General features: G+C 31.2%; 1 protein-coding gene across 2 annotated transcripts in view; it reads right to left on the reverse strand.

Annotated features, from left to right (window-relative positions):
* Positions 1 to 20,457, reverse strand: part of LOC142329278 (protein GPR107) — a 128,988-nt gene that overhangs the window by 23,088 nt on the left and 85,443 nt on the right. Inside the window, exons 4-7 of one of the 2 annotated variants that reach the window (XM_075373715.1) lie at positions 17,711 to 17,874; positions 12,440 to 12,576; positions 7,061 to 7,162; positions 3,149 to 3,282 (exon numbers count right to left, since the gene is read on the reverse strand). In XM_075373715.1, the coding sequence (XP_075229830.1) occupies positions 3,149 to 3,282; positions 7,061 to 7,162; positions 12,440 to 12,576; positions 17,711 to 17,874 (537 nt within the window). The remainder of the gene's footprint in view (positions 1 to 3,148; positions 3,283 to 7,060; positions 7,163 to 12,439; positions 12,577 to 17,710; positions 17,875 to 20,457) is intronic. The other variant, XM_075373714.1, reaches the window with a different exon arrangement.

Consider the following 20,457-nt stretch of genomic DNA (forward strand, 5'->3'; position numbering starts at 1 on the left):
TTCATGACCTTGTAGAAGGTGACTGCCACATAACCGTTGCTGAAATTGCAGCAGCGGTACAAGAGGCACAAGTAAGCTGTTTCTGAATTGCTTTGAGGAAGGAGGCATTTTGGACTGTATTGTGACCTGTAACGAAAAATGGGTCCACCACTACACCCCGGAAAGCAAGTGTACAAGTATGAAGTGGTGGAAAAGTTAACAAGGGGCACCCGATTAAGGCCAAGAAACACTTGTCCGCTGGAAAAGTTCTGGCAACTGTGTTTTGGGACTCAAAAGGTGTGCTCCTGCTGATTGATTTTCTACATGAACAAAAGATGATTGCAGCAAACAATATTGGCAAACAATCTGCAGTGTCCTCCCTTTCCTTGACAACACACAGCCACATACAGAAGCTCAAACTTGAAATAAACGGCTAAAATGCATTGGACACCTCTTGAACATCCACCATACCATCCAGATTTTTCACTATGTGATTTCTACATATCTGGTTTCTGAAAGAAGCTTTAGGAGGGGAAAGATTCAAAGACAATGCAACAGTCGACCAATATGAACATTATTCGTCATTGGGGTAGTCATCTGGTTTTTTTTATGGGGATCAAGAAGTTATGTATACAGTGGAGAAAATGCAGTTCTGTTGAAGGAAACTAGTAGAAAAATAAGGTAATTTATTTGTAATATTATCAAATATCAATAAAGCTACGTAAAAAAAAATGTGGTTTACATCTGAAAGATCTGTAATAAGTAAATATTTTGCAAAATCTTAAAAATAATCATTCAATGAATAACTTGAATATAATGCACACTACCAAATATGAGTTAAAGGAAATTAAAGATTTTAACACAAAAATATATATAAGAGCTAAAATTAATAATAATATGACATTTTTTAAAATAAATATTAAGATACAATAACGTTTCTTTATATCTGCACAAGTGTAAGAATCATATTAGATATAAGATCGTTTTATAAATCATTAAATTACACCAGTTCTTTTCTAATAGTAATAAAATGATAATTGCAATTTTAAACAATTCCTTACCAAGTAAGAATTCAAGTTTTAATAATTAAATTAACTCAAACAAAATAAAAGAATACTTGTATCAATTAATAAAAAAAAAAAAAAAATACCGCATATAAAACTAACATCAATTTAAAAATAATATTTAGCAGTATAAACTGATGATAATAAAACCAAGAGAAAAAAAACATCATTTTGCTTTATTATAAATTGTTTACAATACAAGTATAGAAATTTGCACAAAGAGCACTTCAAAGGAGCAGGTAACATACATCGACTGCTCAATTATCTAAATATAAAAAAATATTACAGAAAAAAGTTGGTTTGTACTAATATAATTAAGTCATCATCGTTCTTTATGGACAATTCACCCACTCTGATCTCAGAACATCATTGACAACTCTGTACAGTCTTCCCATATTTTTTCCTTTCTATAGAATGATACAACATTACTGCTTTAAGAAATCTATAGCAATCCTGTTTCTTATTCTTAACACATAGCAAACAATACTTTTCATTGATTTGAGTTATTAAACCATGTGTAGACTCAAAATTTAATTCATTGCTTACATCATTACTAAACAATAAATTTTCCCTTGTACAATGTTTAATAATGGCTAAAGGACTCTTATTTTGGCCACTTGAACTCTGCTTAATTTTTTCATTTTACAAAAAACTAAATTTTTTCCTGTACCTGTGTCAGCAATGCTATCACTTATAAAAATTTGAACAGTTTCTTCTGATTGATTAATGCAAAATTTGATAGATATTGCAACAGAATGTCTGAAAATGATAGTCCTAAAGTTTACGTCCTGATCATCCTATATTATGTAACACTACAGAAGATATTTAAAATTGGCCACATGTTCTAAAGTTTTGTGAGAAAGAACAATTTTTTATTTGACGAGGAATTTTCCATGGAATCTCTAATTTTGGTTTTCTCATTTGAAATTTTTAAATTATAATCGAAATCAATAAGATTTTAATTAAATGATGAATAGTTCTTCCAGTTCTTACATTATAAAATAAAATATTAATTTCTTGATTCCCTTAAATTTCCTCATTAACTTGGGTCATTTTCAGGATGTAAATGGGTTATTAATGTAAATATTAAACAGGGAATATGAAAACGAACAACCCTGTTTCAAATTCATATTTGCAAATACTCTTAATGCCAAATTTACTATTAGTCAGACAATGTAAACTTTTGATCTAACCATAAATTCCACATTCCCTACTTTTTAGTAAGTCCCAAAGAACTAATTTCAACTTCCAGTTGAAATAAATGCTACCAGCTTCTGCATTATAAATGCTAGGTGAATTGAATCTAAATTCAATTCTACCAGTGCAAAATCTTCCGTTATGAAATCGAGACTGATCATCTTTTAAAAAACTACATTCAATTGGCAATGCTATTTTTTATTAATTAAGTTAATATAAATTTTATAAGTTTTACAGGCTTAAACTGCTATAAGTATTGAAAATATTTCTTTTTTTTTAAAATAATATTACCATAACAGCTTTCCAATCTTCAGGTATACTATAATCAACACAGGTATAAAATTTACAGATATAATGAACACAGATTAAAAAGATGAAACAAACAAAATTTTAAGCAACTCCCTTCATACTTAATTCATAATTAATAAAGTCTGTACCAGTTGTTTACAATTTTAGAAATTTTTCAGCGCATTTTCTTATTCTTTATGAATAAACTGTCAACACACTGTTACTTCATCTAGAAAACTATCATCTGTCAATTTAAAAAAAAACAATATTTATCAATTTTTTTTTTATGAAAGAAAATATATATCACAATCAAAACATCAATGTTTTTTTTTAATTTCAAACTAGTTTCCTGGGCTAAAAGATCAAACATTTTCCACGAATACATTATTTGTAGCCATAAATACATTATTTGTAAATGTATTTCTATAATACATTTAAACAGATACAATAATCTATTACAATAACATAAATGTATGATAATAAAAAAGATAGGTGAAGAATAACTATTAAGTGATCTTCATCTGAACTGAATGTCAACTGCAAAATCATAGAATATGTGATTACTTTTTAATGTAAGTGTAGTGCTCAGCTTAACATAGCAAACTTTAGGATATTCTTACCTGCTTTTTGCAACAATGAAAACCCAGAAACAACCTGATAACAAAAATAAAACGGACATCATAGAATATAAAGCCGGTAAAGGCATTTCTCCAGCTGATAAGTAATTTCCACCATTCTTTTCCTCTATTTCCATCTAATAAAATAATAATAAACAAATAAAACATATTGCAATTAATGGTTGCTCATTTTCAATAGATATCATATTTCAAAAAGATATATCTACGCTCTCACGGTTTACAGTCACCGTTTGAAAATTGAATAAAAGGTAACAATATTTATTTATATAAAATTAAAGAATTTATCTCAATTACACACGTTAAAAGATATATAATTATTTAGAGTGAAAGTTATTTTTAATTTTTATTTACATATATATATATGTACATATTCTTTTTAAAATTGTTATTATATAAAAACAGAATTATTTCAATCATGACCGAGGATGCGGGATCTCATGAAAGTACTTTCATGGAAATATTAAAGTAAGATATATCTCTTACCTCTACATTCTGTACTAAGTGGTTTATTTTAATAGGATTTAATATATATATATATATTTATATTATCTCTTGATAGCTTCTTAAATATTAATATTGGTGAAAATAAATCCAACCAGTAGTAATTATTTTGATTATCTGTATAACATATAACATTTTCTTTTACCGATCTTGAAATTAATTAAATATAATAGGTAACAGGATATACTTAAATAATTAACATTTCTTAAAAATTTACTGGAGTTAAAATAATTTAGTTCAAGATGGAAATGAAGGGTCATATAATTTGTTTACTTTATATAAAAAGGGTCAATCATTATACTAGCAACAAAATTCAAGGGTTGATAAATTTGGTTATATGCAATTTGCTATAAAATATTTACGAGTCAGTATTTATTCATAGGTATATGTACATTCTGTGGAACACAGATCACAAAAGGTTTTGTTGAATTTCTTCTATTTTACAAAAATCACTAAAAGTTACAATCTCCAAGATGTATACATCAACACATATTTGACAAGGCTATTATTATTGAGCTATTCAAGAAAGATCTGGATTAAGATCTTCTGCACTTTCATGACCAAATAATAAATTCAACTGGTCCAATTGGGGTAAAAAGGTAAATAATAGGTTTACATTTAAAAGTATTGAAGCATAATATAGAGTTAATCATCACTACTTTGAAGATCTATTTTTAACTGAATAGTAATAAGTAATGTATCGTTACTTAACATTTTAATTACTTAAGATCATTTATAAAGGTTAACTAATCACAATACTTGATATTAAATTTTACAACATTAAAATAATAAAATATGACACTTTAACAGACATTATGTGTCGCCCCTGGCATATGCAGCTGATTTACATATTTACAGATGTAATAGTGCATTTCAATATCTGTTAAATGAAAGAGATTGGTTCAACAGTTTTCATATTAAACAGACGACAGAATGAGATACTCTTGAGTATGCAATTGCCCTTTCAGGTTTCTTATAGATTTCAATGTTAATTGGTCTAATTCTCTTTGTAGATCACGCATCTATTATTTTTTTGTTATGTAAGATGGCACCAAGCAACTAATTTGTGTGTTTTTTCTCTAACCTCTGTCGATTACATAACTACTGCCTTATTTCATCGGTTCATTGGTAGGATTCTGATTAGCTGGTTCAATGAAAGTGTACAATCACTGCCACACTGTAGACTACACTGATCCTACAATTGGCCTGATCTCTCAGTTCTTAAAAGCTTACATCTTAAAATTGTTTTCATCAGTGGTATACCCATGATTTTGTGGTCATTGGACTCTTTTCATTGCCTTAAAATTCACAGTGCACATCCGCACACTCACACACAAAGTGTGGTAGAAAAATATACAGCAGAATTTTTAAAACAATTCAACAGAAATGACCCCCTGTGACTTCATCCTATGCTCCAAGCTGAAGAGAATCATGAGAAATTACATTTTGTGAATACTAAAGAGATAAAGACAGAATTGCTAAAGGAACTAAACACCATACCAGAAATTGCATTCCAGAGGTATTTTGAAGATAGGTAAAAGAGCTGGTACAAATGAATTATCTGAAAAAAAGTACTTTGAAGATGACAAAATCAATATTGATGAATACATAAAGATTTTTTGAGAAAAACTAAAATTCTGCATATTTTCTATCAACCGCTTGTGTGCATGCATGCGTGTGTGCGTGCATGTGTGTATGTGTGTGTGTGTATGTATGTATAGATTACTACATATATATATATTATTATTATTATTAATATATAGCTCAAAGACATCTTCTTTCATATCAAAGTGATGTGATGCAGAAGTTTGAATGGCAGTATACATCTATGCAAATTTATACATGAAAACTACAAACAAGAATACTTTATTTAAAATATAAATGAGGATAGTCATTTTACTTATTAAATAATCATCACTATGAGAGATAAACATTCAAAAAAAGTATATAAACAAATAAATTAAAAAGTGTGTTGCCAAACGGAGTATCTACAAATGGATTGAAAAATTCAAAAATGGTCGCACAAGTGTTATGCATGATGAAGGAGTCGGACAACCGTTTACTGCCAAATGAGGAAAACATTGAGCGTGTATGTGACATGGTTTTCTTAGACAGATGAATAACTATTGATGAAGCGGCACATCGTCTGCAACTAGTCACGGTTCTGCCTATGAAATCATCCACAACAGACTTGGGTTTCATAAAGTCTGTGCAAAATGGATCCTAAAACAACTCACACAGTTGCATAAACAAACGCGCTTGGACGTCTGCCAAAAACATTTGGAACGGTATGGTAATGAACAGGACATCTTCTTAGACAGAATCACTGGTGAAGAAACATGGATCCATCATTACAAGCCAGAGAGTAAACAGCAGAGTACGGAATGGAACATCCAAATTCGCTCTGCAAAAAAAGTTCAAGACCCAACCATCGGCAGGAAAACTAATGCTTACAGTTTTTTGGGACTCACAAGGCCCAGTACTGGAGCATTATGAGTAAAGGGGTACGACAATAAACAGTGCGCATTACAGTGAGATGCTTACTGCCAAGCTGAAGCCTGCAATTCGAAGCAAACGCAGAGGATTGCTGCGAAAGGTGTTGTGTTGTTGCACAACAATGCCCATCCACATACTGCTGCCCACACTGCTGAAATGCTCCAGAAATTCAACTTTGAGGTACTGGCTCATCCTCCATATAGTCCTGATCTTGCCCCTTCTGACTACCACTTGTTTGGTTCACTCAAAGAGGCAATAAGGGGCCATTGATTTACCTCGGATGAAACAGTGAAAGAAGCAGCACATTCCTGGCTCGCAGCTCAACCAAAAACCTTCTTTTATGAGAGCATCAGGAAGCTTGTGCAATGATGGACCAAGTACATTGAAATCCAAGGGGACTATGTTGAAAATTATGTACATGTAAGTTTCCTATTTGTATTGCAATAATATTTATAACTACGTTTCAGATAATAATTGACTTAGCCTCATACTTACAAAGAAAAAAAACATAGAAACAGATGTAATTTTAGACAATCACAATGGAAAGAATAAATTTATATCAAAAACACCTAAATTATTTAAAACAGAAATTTTCCAATTTAGATTACAGTCTGAATTGATTAAGTATATATGTATGATGATGACTGCTTAGCAATTGATATAGACATCTAAATTTAGATTTTAAGTAAATTTAAAAAAAAAAATGATTTTTGGAGTGTAATCTTGTTTTCCAATTTATTTCAGGAACTGTTCAGCATAGCCCTTTATTTACATGCATATCAAATCATAAAATTAAAAATAAATGATGAAAAAGATCCAATATATCCAATATTTCACAAAAAATAATCAAAACATAATTAAAAATTATGAAAAAATATAAATATACAATGCACTTACAGTAAAGTCAAGACCAACATTCTGCTGACCATAATTAGGACAATTGTGGAAATACAAGTTATATAAACCTTCTTCACTATCAGTCATTATATATATAGCAAACTGTAATCATTAAAAATAATGAACAATTTAGAAATATTAACAAATTAATCATACAAATATCAAAATTCAATGAACAACTTTTTTTACTTACATGATTAGTCATTAATATATATAACATAAATAGTTAATTTTTCATTAAAAGTCTAAATGAAATTATGAATACAAGGCATATTTTTTTAAGTAAAGGCCACTTCAACATTGCTGCTAATATTTTGGAAGCATGTGCTTGCACTGAATATTTTGTACAAGTATATATTGCAACCTGCTGGCAACAATAGCCCAGTTATATTCATGTTAGTTGCCATGAATAACCTAACTAAAATTAGTTTTAAAATAATCTTGTGAAGTATAAGGATTGAGCAATATTTATTTCTTAACAGTAAAAAAAAAACAAATGTGCTGCTGAAATTTGCTGTTTATGGACAAATATTTTTTAAGAAGGTAAAAAATTTAAAAATGGAGTCATCTGTTATGAGAAAACAGGCCCAAGAAAATTAAGTAAGCATAATCAGACAGTAAACTTACGGCTACTACTTTTAGGACAACAAAGGAATATTGCTTACTGAGTTCAATTATATCAGTTACTGGAATCATGGAAGTACAGTAAATGTCAATAACATCGTGAAACATAACTTTGACATGATGTTCAGAACAAAAGGTAAGGAAAGGTGGGATCTTGTTTCTAAACGATGATGCTTGACTGCACATTGCAACAAAAATTATTCAAAAAATAAAGCAACTTCACTGGAAAATCTATAACATCCATCATACCATCCTCCTAACCTTGTATCTAACTATTACATCCTTTTCCTCTCAGTTTAACAAAAATAGCTAATACCGCAGATATTTGAAAATGACGAGACACTAAAATTTAATTAACTAGTTGACTTAAATTACTGACAAGAAAAATTTTCAAACACAATTAATTAATAAAGCTAGTTGAAAAATTTGTTTCAGTGAATGATGGCTATTTGGAAAAACACTAAATTATGTAACTTTAAAAGTTTTTTCTGTGAATTACTTTTGTTTTTATATCAAAATGGCCCAACTAAAAAACCATGTCTACACTTAAACTTGCCAGACTCTGACAAATAGATGAGATTAAGACCATTTTAACATAAATCAGTTTTTGAAGAACCTATGTCTGTAATTAAAGTAACCCTTTTACACCAAAATGTAGGTGACTGACTGAAATTAAAACATGATAATTTTTTTTATGGTGTGCATATGTGTGCACTTGCACGAAAGTGTGATTGAATAAACAATGAAAAATAATAATCTGTAGTAATTTATACTCTTCCTCACTTACACTCTGGCACAAATTGAAATATTTCACTGAAATTGATAAAACTGCCTAATAAATGCAAGTACTGTGTTAAATTAAAACAAGATATTGCGACTTTTTTTAATTAAATGCATACAAAAAATTGCATTTGTATTTTAGATACTTAAAACAAACATTTAATGACTTAAGCCAATTTTTGCATCATTCATCCAATGAAATTCCTGAAGAAAGTCATGATTACATTATTGAACATAACATCTTAATTCACCCTTGGATAAAAAAGAGATAATCTAAAATATACTCCAATAAAAATGTCTCGTAGGTAATTACAATAAGGAAATAATAAAACTACAGAAGCTAAATATTGAAATACAAAACCATATTTAGACCTAAAATGATTAGTTACTGCAATTCATCATTAACACTGGTAAAAAAGAATTACAAATTGTATATTTAGATTCGTTACACCTAAAAATATTTACATTTTTATACAAAAAGTGCATCACCTTCTGAAGAAAAAAAAAAGTACAACTTCTTCAGCCTAGATTTATTACTTTCTGACAATCAACATTTTACTGTATATAACATACAGTGTATCACAAATTCTTCTGGAACTTTTATAACCTATTCCACTCATGAAAATAATGGAAAATGTTTATAAACATTTGTCCTAAAATGTTTTATTTGTGAGTTATGGCTAGTGAAAGATTTCGCAGAATTTTCAGCTACCCGGGTGAAATGAGTTTGTACCAAAATTTTTTGTATGTTAAATAAGGGGAAAAATTAGGGATTTATTATGGTTATTGACTTGAAAAATCAAACAGAATAGGCCCCAGAACCAAATCTACAGAGTTTTTGTGAAATCTGGGGTGAAAATTAATAAATTAGGGTAAAAACCCTGTTTTTTATGTTTGCTGTATAATAACTTTATTAAATGGGTAATAAATACATAAAACTTTAAAACAAAGAATTTAATTATGAACAAAATGGTGTAAGTTGAAGTGGTGTAACACAAAGAAAAGTTAGAAAAATTAAAATTTTATTTAGAAAGTACATTAGACCAAAATGCATTGTACTTACCAGTTTATAATAAATGTTCAAAAATGAGCCTGCCATTTTCAACACATTTCTTGGTTCACTTCTGTACTGCTTTTGTTCCTCTTTTCACATCTTCAAGGTGTCCTTAAATTGCTCAGCCACATCCATAATGCGGACAATTAATTCCTCACGAGAATGTATTTTTGTTTCATATACAAGGATAAGTCAATTATTATCCACAATTTAGTTATATTTTTGTTTATGTTCGTAGTACTCTCGTGTTGCGTAGATGAGGGATGTGTGGTTTAATTGTTGTTATGTCTGTGCAGGTATGATGCTGCTAGGTTCCATTAATGCTACCCTGCCGTTAACCATGGCTGTTCCCCGCTTTCTGTTTGCACCAAAGAAGAGCAACGTTGAGTGATCCGTTTTTTGTGGTCGGAAGGTGTATCAGGGGCCAAAATTCAATGAAGACTTTCGGTACAGTACGGAAACAGTGTGTTGCTGCAACGGAGTGTCTACAAATGGATTGAAAAATTCAAAAATGGTTGCACAAGTGTTACGCATGACGAAAAAGCCGGATGACCGTTTACCACCACAGTTGAGGAAAACAATGAGCGTGCACGTGACATGGTTTTCTTAGACAGATGAGTAAATATTGATGAAGTGGCACATCGTCTCCAAGTCTCCAAATTAGTCACGGTTCTGCCTAAGAAATCATCCACAACAGATTTGGGTTTCATAAAGTTTGTGCAAAATGTGTTCAAAACAAACACGCTTTGCGTAAACAAACACGCTTGGACATCTGCCAAAAACATTTGGATCGGTATGGTAACGAACAGGACATCTTCTTAGACAGAATCACTGGTGACAAAACATGGATCCATCATTATGAGCCAGAGAGTAAACGGCAGAGTATGGAATGGAAACATCCACATTCGCTCTGCAAAAAAAAATTCAAAACCCAACCATCGGCAGGAAAACTAATGCTTACAGTTTTTTGGGACTCACAAGGCCCTGTACTGGAACATTATGAATAAAGGGGCATGACAATAAACAGTGCGCATTACAGTGAGATGCTTACTGCCAAGCTGAAGCCTGCAATTCAAAGCAAACGCCGAGGACTGCTGCGAAAGGTGTTGTGTTGTTGCACGACAATGCCCGTCCACATACTGCAGCCCACACTGCTGAAATGCTCCAGAAATTCAACTTTGAGGTACTGGCTCATCCTCCATATAGTCCTGTCGATTTACCTCGGACGAAACAGTGAAAGAAGTGGTGTTGAAATATAATATACATATAATTTTCCTATTTGTATTGCAATAAAATTTATAACTACATTGCGGATAGTAATTGACTTACTGTCGTACAATATTTTTCATCCTTCCTAAGATGCAAAAATCTAAAGGTGTTAGATCAAGTGATCTGGGACCAGGAATGTAAACTTCCTTGACTGATCCATTTCTCAAGGAAATGATGATTCAAGCAAGTGGAAATGGCACAGGAGAATCGGGGAGGTGCACCATTGTGCTGAAGTATACTTTGTATCTTGTTGACGCTAGAGAAATATCTTCAAACAGCTGCAGCAATTCTTCTTGAAGAAAGAGCAAGTAGACCTTAGCATTTAAGTGGCCAGGTAATATGAACAACCCAAACAACTGATTGTGAAAAAGGTAGCACCATATATTGACACTAAATGGGTGTTGAAAATTGCTTTCTGCCATTTCATGAGGATTTACTTCTGCCTATGTATGCTCAATGCAAAAGTTGTTGACACCATCCTGAGTGTAATTTGCCTCATTGGAAAACAAAACATTCTAAGAGTTGATTTGTATTCCACCAGTTGCAGAACTCCAAGCGAAGCAGACCATCTGCTGTGTATAGTTGTTGAACTCCCTGTTTATGACAAGGGTAAAACTCTTCTTAACTGTCCTCCAAACCATCAAATACTAAACTCCGCTTAGAAAGATGTCATGTACTGATATCTGAACGGCATCAAAAATAATTTCAACAATAACAGTATTAAGGGATTACTTCAATGGCAAACCGATCATTTGATTAACTGAAAACCTTCGTTAACACCACAGTTCACAATACCTGATATATCAGGTACCTGTTATACCTTACAAAATAATTTAAATACTAATACACTATTGCACATTGTTGATCAGCTGTTTTTATTGTATTAACTATTTTATTAAAAGTTGAAATAATAATTTTTAAAATAATTTATTACATTTCTGTCATTAAAAAAAAAAATTAACAAAGTAATTTTTATTTTACAACTGTTATGTAATTTACAATTTTATTAATTTTTAAAGAAATATTTAACAGTAAATTTTGTTTTTACAAATTTTTACATAACCAAAAAATAATTTTATTTTTGTTTTCATTAAATAAGTACTTTTCCGACACATGTAATAATATACTGTTTCTAAATAAGATTTTAATTTCTTTAACTTTTCTTTGTTTATTCATTTATCTTACTCCATCGCCTTGTTCAAAATTAAATTCTCAAAAAGTTTTGTAGAAAAAGGTTTATGTGTTTATTACCTATTTAACAAAGTTATTTTACATGAAACATAAAAAAAGTTTTTTTAACCCCAATGTGATTTCTCAGGTCAAAAACCATACAAAATCACTAATTCTCCTCTTAAAACTGAAAAATTTCAGTACAAGCTCAATTCACATAGGTAGGTAAGATCCATACGAAATCTTTCACTAGCTGTAACTTGCAAATGAAGCATTTTAGGAAATATTTTTATATGAACTTTTTCCATTATTCTCACAAGTAGAATAGGTTATGAAAGCTGTGGGATAATTTTGTGGTACACCTGTATATTTATAGAAACACTAGCTCACAGAAGAACAATCTTAATGATGACTACATAAATGTGAATAACATATAAATATATTACAAAGACATAATAAATCATTAAAGAAACAATACTCACATTTGCATTATAATAGTTTATATTATTTTTTGTCTCAACAGTAATTGGAAAATGCTGATCAGTACAAGAATGGTCATCATCTGTTTTACTAACACCATTACCAATCGAACCACCATTATTAGTATTTGCATGAATACCTATAAAACACACAAACAATTTTCAACATTAACTTTTAATCTAACTCAAAACAATTAAGGAAAATTATCCACAAAACTTTCTAAAAGAAGATTCAGAAGTATATTCATAGTTTAGTTATATTTTAAACTAGCTCTCCAACGCAGCTTCACCTTTGCTATATGGTTACTTACGTTTCCCATAGCAAATAATGAATAATTTATTTTATTTTACGTTCTTTAGCCAAGTAACCTGAGATAGGTGCAGCCAGTCACACATACAGTTACGGTGGTAGTGGCTGTGTTGGTCGAGCCACAGTACCGTTTACCTTTGCACCCATTAAAAAATCGGAATTACAAGAAATCCAAAAATGGTTTTTCAATACTTAATTTATCTCAAAAGTATTTTGCAAGCCCAAATCTACTGAATACCTAGTTTAGTATAGTTGAAATTGGGAAGATTTGCCTTGTACAAAATTTTTTTTACCTTTCTTCATCCCCTTTCAAGGTTGAATTTCAAAAATCTAGAAACTGGTTTATTGACATGAAGATTACACTCACCAAAAATCAGGTTGATTTTTTCATTTGCTACTGAGAAATTAAAAGCATGTGTCTAAAAAAAATAAAAAATCCATTTAACACCTTTCATCTCTGAATTTCAAAAAATGTATAAATCAATTTTTAGATATTCATATTAAGATTACATACAAAAATTAAGTTGATACCTAAGTCTGTTATCAAGAAATCGAAAAAAATAAAAAAATAATTTCATTGTTACTCCATTTTAACCCATTAAACTCCGAATTTCAAAGTGAATTTTCTTAGTTTGCACTTACACTGTAAGGAAAAAGTGTATGTAAATTTTCATCAATTTATCTTCAGTAGTTTTTGCTGGCTGTTGATTACTCAAGACATGTTATTTTATATAAATATAGAAACGCTTGTCTCGGCTTCACCGGAGATTATAATGTAGCCAACCCATTTTCTAACATCATTAGATTGTGAGAACTTCCAGGTATATGATATTTGTTGTGTTATTTTGATTTAGCAGAATATATTGACTTTCTAAATTACCAGTTTTGGAAAGTACAACATATAATTGACCATGAAGCAAACAGTCTGATCATAAATCAATACCAATGTGTTTGATTGTCTGGCCTTGGACTTTATTGATTGTTACAGCAAATGAAAGTTTTATAAGGAACTGCAGTCTCATGAATTGAAATGGTAAGTCTGTTGGAATCATTGGGATGCAGGATATAACAGCAAGCTCTCCTAAGCTGGACCTGTCAAAATAGTAGCCTCTATGATGTGATTTCGCATAGTTTTGATTTGCAACCCCATGGAGTTACATAAACATGGAGGGTTAAAGTTTCGTAGTAAAATAATCAGAACTTCCATATTAAGATTGGACTATGCACTGGAAAACCTGTAGGATTAAAAGAATTCAAAAATTCTGGAGGATAGTGGACTGCATCTTCAGTATTGATTATAGAATCTACAGATCGATGATATTCCTCGCTTTGCCCTTCAACTTTTTCAAACATCACATTATTAATTCAAATGTAGAAATATTTTGAGGAGTGATGATAGATCTTTTGCAAAGCCACTTGAATGGTTTTTGTAAAAGTTTACTAATTTCTGGATAAATATTGGAAATGAGATCATCCATTGTATGCACAGCGGTACCAATGTTTTCATTGACAGAAATGTAACAATCAAGGTAAGGAAGAGTTCCATTTCCAATGTTTAATAATTGCAATGTTTAATAATTGCAATTGTTTAATAATAAATGCTAATTGTTAGCATCGCAGTTCCCAAGATGAACTCTCATATTAGTTCTTAAGTTAACAGTGAGAAGAAATTTCCATAAGAGTGATGATTTAAGGCATGCCTGAAAAACATCAGCCCTAATTTCTCTCATGAAGACAGGCAATATTTGCCAAAAATCTCCAGCATATGTTTGCCAAAATATCTCAAAGTGTTCAATCAATGGCTTCAATACGGGCTCGATGACGCATTGTGCTTTCACCATATACTATAAGTTTAGAAGCTTGTAAAGTTTGTCCTAGTGGACCATTTTCATGAATAGAACAAAGAGATTCTTGCCAACATGCAACATTAAATGGTTAATTTAAATGCAGAATGTGTAGTGTTCCCACCATTTATAAGTGTAACAGCTATTCCTAATGATGCTACACTGATTGAAACATTTTTAGTTGAGTGACCTTTTGAGTAAGAAGCAGGTTAATTAAGAAAGTTCATTAAAGTTCAGTCATTTATACACAGATACAGAACCTTTTCAAAGACCTTGCCAATAACCGGAAATAACATCAGAGGCCTATATGATGAACTAACAGCAGGATCCTTGTTGCCACCTTTAAACAACAATTTCACAATCCCCTTCTTCCAAAACACAGGGAAGTATCCTCAAAAAATTTATTAAATACACAAGTGACAATACTCACACTCACCCCAATCCAGCAAACAAGAAGCTCTGCTGTAATTCATGTAAAATATCAGAAGTATCTGAAATTACACTAAACCTGGTCGAGAGAGCAGACAGAAGAATGTCCTTTCATCATTTGTGTCCCAAGATCCTATACACTACACTCCAGGAATCCCTGTTCCCCTGCTCATGAACAAAGAAACGGCAGGAGTTCCTTTTTGCAGTCCAGATTTTATGAAAGTAATTAAATCTCAGAGCTCTGTATTCAGCAACAACGACTGCCAGTCGTTCCGGATCACCCTCATGTTGAGAAGCCCTCTGCAAATGACAAACAACCCTCTTCATACCAGATAGCTCCCTATTCCACCATGATGCAATCCTCTCTCAACCAGAACTTCAGGGAATTGAATACTCAGCGGCATCAAGAAAAGCCACCGACAAACCTACTGCTAGATCTTCCAAATACAAGACATTCAGACTCCAATCCAAAACTCAGAGCCTAGTTGAAATTAAATCAAAAAATTTCTTTCAGTTCACACACCTATGCAGGTGTTCAGCAGGGAAACGACCCTGCTGAACCGGAATGTTACATCAGTAGCGTTCACACAAGCCACCATCAATCTCATAGACAATCAATCAATTATCACTCAAGCAATCATCAACTACTACCTTCCAATTACAAACATTGGCAGGGATAAACCTAAAACAGTAATATCAATGTTTGTTCCACCAAACAATCTATGCCCATCTATCATACCTACGTAGAACATTAACCTGTACACTTACAAAAAAAAATGCATAACAAAAAACCTAAAAATATGACACTACAACAGTTATAAAATCAGAAGCCACTTTAAGCAGCAGAAACAGTCTTCTACATGAACGAACAATCAACGACAGACACACCAAAAAAAAGAAAGAACTGGAAGAACCTACATCAATAAAAAGTACCAGAAAAACGGGCAGTGGTGGATTGTATCCAACAGTCATGTACAAAGAGTTAGCACCCATTACTGATACAATATGTAAGAGGAGACTAGTGTTCTTTGGACATATAATGAGGATGCAAGATTTAAGACTTCTAAAACAGCTATTACAGTACAATCTCTACTCAAAAAATGTCAAGACAGGATGCAGATGGATCAGAGAAATAAAAGAGGATCTGAAGGATATTGGCCTTACATCAGAAGACACAACAAATAACATAAAATTAAACAAGAAAATCAAGAACAAAAATACTAGCTTCATATTCATAAGAAATCCGCACAATACAAACATTTTCAACAATAGAAAGGGCACAAAGCAGAACATACAAAAAAAAATCCCTTTCGGCATGCTGGAAGGCAGAGGTAGATTTCACCGGTGCTAAGTAGGGATAAAAAAGATTTCCACCTTAAAGTTAAGAAAAACTTCAAGTTTACTAAATATGACAATGGTGGTTACATGTTTAGCATATGACAAGCACCATCTTCATACAATTCCAGCAACATTTTGGTCATTCATTGAGATAAGGGCTGGTAATATAAAAAATTGTTTCTGACAAAATTTTAGGTAATGTTTAGAGGACTAAAAACCATTTTAAACTGATTCAATACTGTGCCTATTAAGGGAGGTATGATTTTTTTTCAAAACCCCATTTTTTCCACCCCCTGGGCTAATGGTTGGTGATATCAGAAAACTTTACTAGATAAGTTTTAGGCCCTTATCCAAAAAATAATAGGAACTTTAAACGAATTCGATATTTTACTTAATAAACGTTATAGCAATATTTTGTTTTTTTTTAAAAAGCCCCTATTTCCATCCCCATAGTCCAATTTTGCCCATCAACGAACTCGACCAAGATTTTGGGTCGTTACATTTTGTGTATCAGTTTGAAAGTGATTGACACAAAATTACGGCAGTTATTGTGTCCACAAGAAAATGAAATAAATATATTAATCTGATCAACTTAAGTACAGAATAATAAAATAAAATAAGATGACACTTACCTTATTCAATAATTCAAGCAAGAACGATTTTGCAGTCCTTCGCAACATTAATTGTTCTATATAATTTTTCAAATCATTCATACCAAGACCCACATTAAAATTGAAATTAAAAATCCTATACTACACATAAGATTTAAAATTTTAAATTGTTAAAAGAGCCTTTAACAAATTAATATCAAAACAAAAATTAAAAATTACATATATAAGAAAAAATATTAAGTCATTTAATAAAACTGAATTCAAAAATCAAAATTGAAATCAATAATAAAAACAAAATAGAAATCCATGTGGACTAGCTAGCCAAAGATATGTGACTGTACAGAGTTGAAGTATTATGAATTATCAATGTCTAAACTAGTGCTGCTATATACAGTAGCTTTTATGATTGTCATCCTCATAGTCTGTATGCACATTTTCAAACGGATCGATTTTAGGAAAAAAGAAAAAAACAAAATATATATATATATATATATACTTTTGAACTGCTGGTGATTTTGAAGTCTGGGGGATGTGAAACACGGATAAGTCAAAATCTTCCTGAAGTTGAATCATGGTAACCATTACAATAGGTAGCTTTCTTATGAAATCTATCTAAAAGTATTGGTAGGATTGCAATGTCCCATAGAAGAGACATGGATAATGGTCTGACTAAAGTGATCCTATGTAATCATAAAAGATAATAATAATAATGTATATATATATATATAAATAATGAACTCACCACTATCACCATCTGACTTCTTTGACAACATGGTTTGTTTATTATGATTACCAATTAGTGTTTGGTCACTCAATAAATCACGTTTAGATCGTAATACAGGTGCAAACGAAGGCTTTTTATAAATATGAAGATTGCTCATTTCCTTACTGCAATTAACATGAAGCCTAGCAGAAAATAAAATAAAATTACAATTAAAAATTACATAAATGTACAATTACACAGTATTGCTAAGCATAATCTTTTATTAGATTTTTAAATTAAACAGAAAAGCTTTTAATCATTTCATTACATAATATGTTAGGATGGAATTGTTTTGTAGTGTTTCTAATCATGAAGTAAAAAATAATCATAAAAATTAAAAAAATGATATTAAAAATAAAATAGATCAGCATAGTATTGTAACTGTTTATAACTTCTTATCTCTATTAATTGATATTTAAAACGTTTAACTCAATAAGTACTTTTCTGTTATGTGTATTTAATAATAGTTAACATCAATAATAAGAACATTTCTAGAAAATACTACCTACATTTTGGTAAATGTTCATACTCCTTTCCATAATATACCTAATGGTTTAGTATTTATTCTAAGATAAATTATTAATATTTTCAATACAATGTTTGATAAATTAAAATATATATATATATATATATATATATATATAAAATGTACAAATACAATAACAAAAGAATTGATTTTGCTAAGTTAATACGAGGGTTATTTTTTTTCAAGGTCCGATTGGTCGCGAAATAAAAACCTGCGCAAAAATCGGATGAACCTTTGCGCATATGTGTTGCGCAGCGTCTCTAGTATGGCCTTCAATCACATTGCGTCACTTCGTTTAGTTCTGAATACGCAGCTAGCACGTAAACATGTCTACAACAATAGCATCTCCCACCACGTGTGGTGTGTGCAGAAATTCGATTTTTCAGGCTGAGGGGTGTAATGCAGCTGAAATTCTTCGACGAATAAGTAATGAGTACGGTGAAACTTCAATGAGTTTCACCCTCATGACGAGGGTATTGGAAAGTAACACGAAAGGTACCACGCTACGACAAATGTCTAAATCGGAGTGGCAACTATATAGAGAAATAGGTAACTATGTACGTACTTGTTACAATAAAAAAAATTTTTATTTTCAGTGGTTTTAATTTCGTGACCGATCAGACCTTGAAAAAAAAAATAACCCTCGTACATATAACCTCTCTAAACACACTAGAGAATATAGGAAATGCTTTTAAGATCTGAGAAATTTGTTGAAGGGAAAAGCTTGATATTCACCTTCCCATAACAGAGGGGGGGAACAATTGTGTGTGTGTGTGTGTGTGTGTACACACATACATAATTTGCTTCACACATCACACACTGGCTTGTTGAAGGGGAAAGCCTTTTCCCTTCAAAAAATTTCTTGAACCTTAAAAGCATTTCCTACACACACACAGTAGCATGCAAATTAATAAAACTGCAGGGAATGTTTTGTTTATTTTAATGTTGTGGCTACACTGTTTGACCAGAATGGGTGATTCTTCTTACCTGTTAATATGAGATCATTGTTCTTTGGTTATTTAGCAATTTTCACACTGTAAGTAGTGTTTTGTGAAAGTTTATTACATTTTTTTATTTCATTCTGTATTTTTTGTTCTATGTAAATAGTGAACATAACTCCAAGATAGCATTCGAAAATTGTTTCTCTTTCTGATTATACCAGTACGACATGAAAAATAACTTTTGAGTATGGTGTTGGACTGTGGATACTGAATACTATTTTAAAAGAAACAGGTTACTTTTCACCTATAAGGAAAGGCAAATGTGGCTGTAAAAGAAAAAATACTCAACACAGGATCATTTATTGGTAATAAAAAGTAAACTTGATCTCAAATTATCTGCTGTAGACTTAAATTGAGAATTAGCAGCCTGTGAAACAAATTTACAGATGATAACTGTTAAATGACTTCTTGTAGCTGGATGGAAAGCTAGTCAGCCAACTAAAAAGCAGCTTTTAACATCAGTAATGTGCAAAAAAAGGCTATTGTGGGCCAAAGCACATGCTAACTGGACGAAAGAAGACTGGAAAAATCTTATGTTTTCCGAAGAGTCACACTTTTATGTTCAGAGGTAAAGGGTTCCACACATTAGAAAAGCATCAGATGAAAATATATCACTGCCTCATATCCAACAATCAATTAAAAACCTCTGGAAAAAAATATTTTGATTGTTTCACATTTGAAGGCCCTTGTTCATTACTTCCAGTAGAAATGATGGATATATGTTCAAAAGTGATGGATATATCAAGATTCTGTAGGAAAGGATTATGACAATGTGAAAACAAATTCCAGCAAGACAATGGAGTATTCCAACAATATTTGGCAGCATACCATACTGCCAAAACAGTGGAGAAATTTTTCAAAGAATAAAATATTAAAGTGCTCCCATGGCCAGGCAACTCCCCAAAGCCCAATTGAAAATTTTTGGGCGACAAAAAATGACTCTCAAAAATGAATTTCATCATTAAAGCAATAATAATGGTATGATTTCATGATGAAATAAAAAAAGATGTATGCAGGTACACTTGCTGAATCAATGCAAATTGTCTACATGAAATGATTAAAAATAAAGGACATATTAATTACTAGATATTCACAAATTGTGTAAATATGATTTTTTCTAAATACAAGTTTCATTTTATTAAATAAAATCTGTATTCAGATTAATTTGCATGCTACTGTATAAAACAACTGATAGTACA

The sequence above is a fragment of the Lycorma delicatula genome, chromosome 8 (genome assembly GCF_047948215.1).
Source record: "Lycorma delicatula isolate Av1 chromosome 8, ASM4794821v1, whole genome shotgun sequence".
Classification (NCBI taxonomy): Eukaryota; Metazoa; Arthropoda; class Insecta; order Hemiptera; family Fulgoridae; genus Lycorma; species Lycorma delicatula.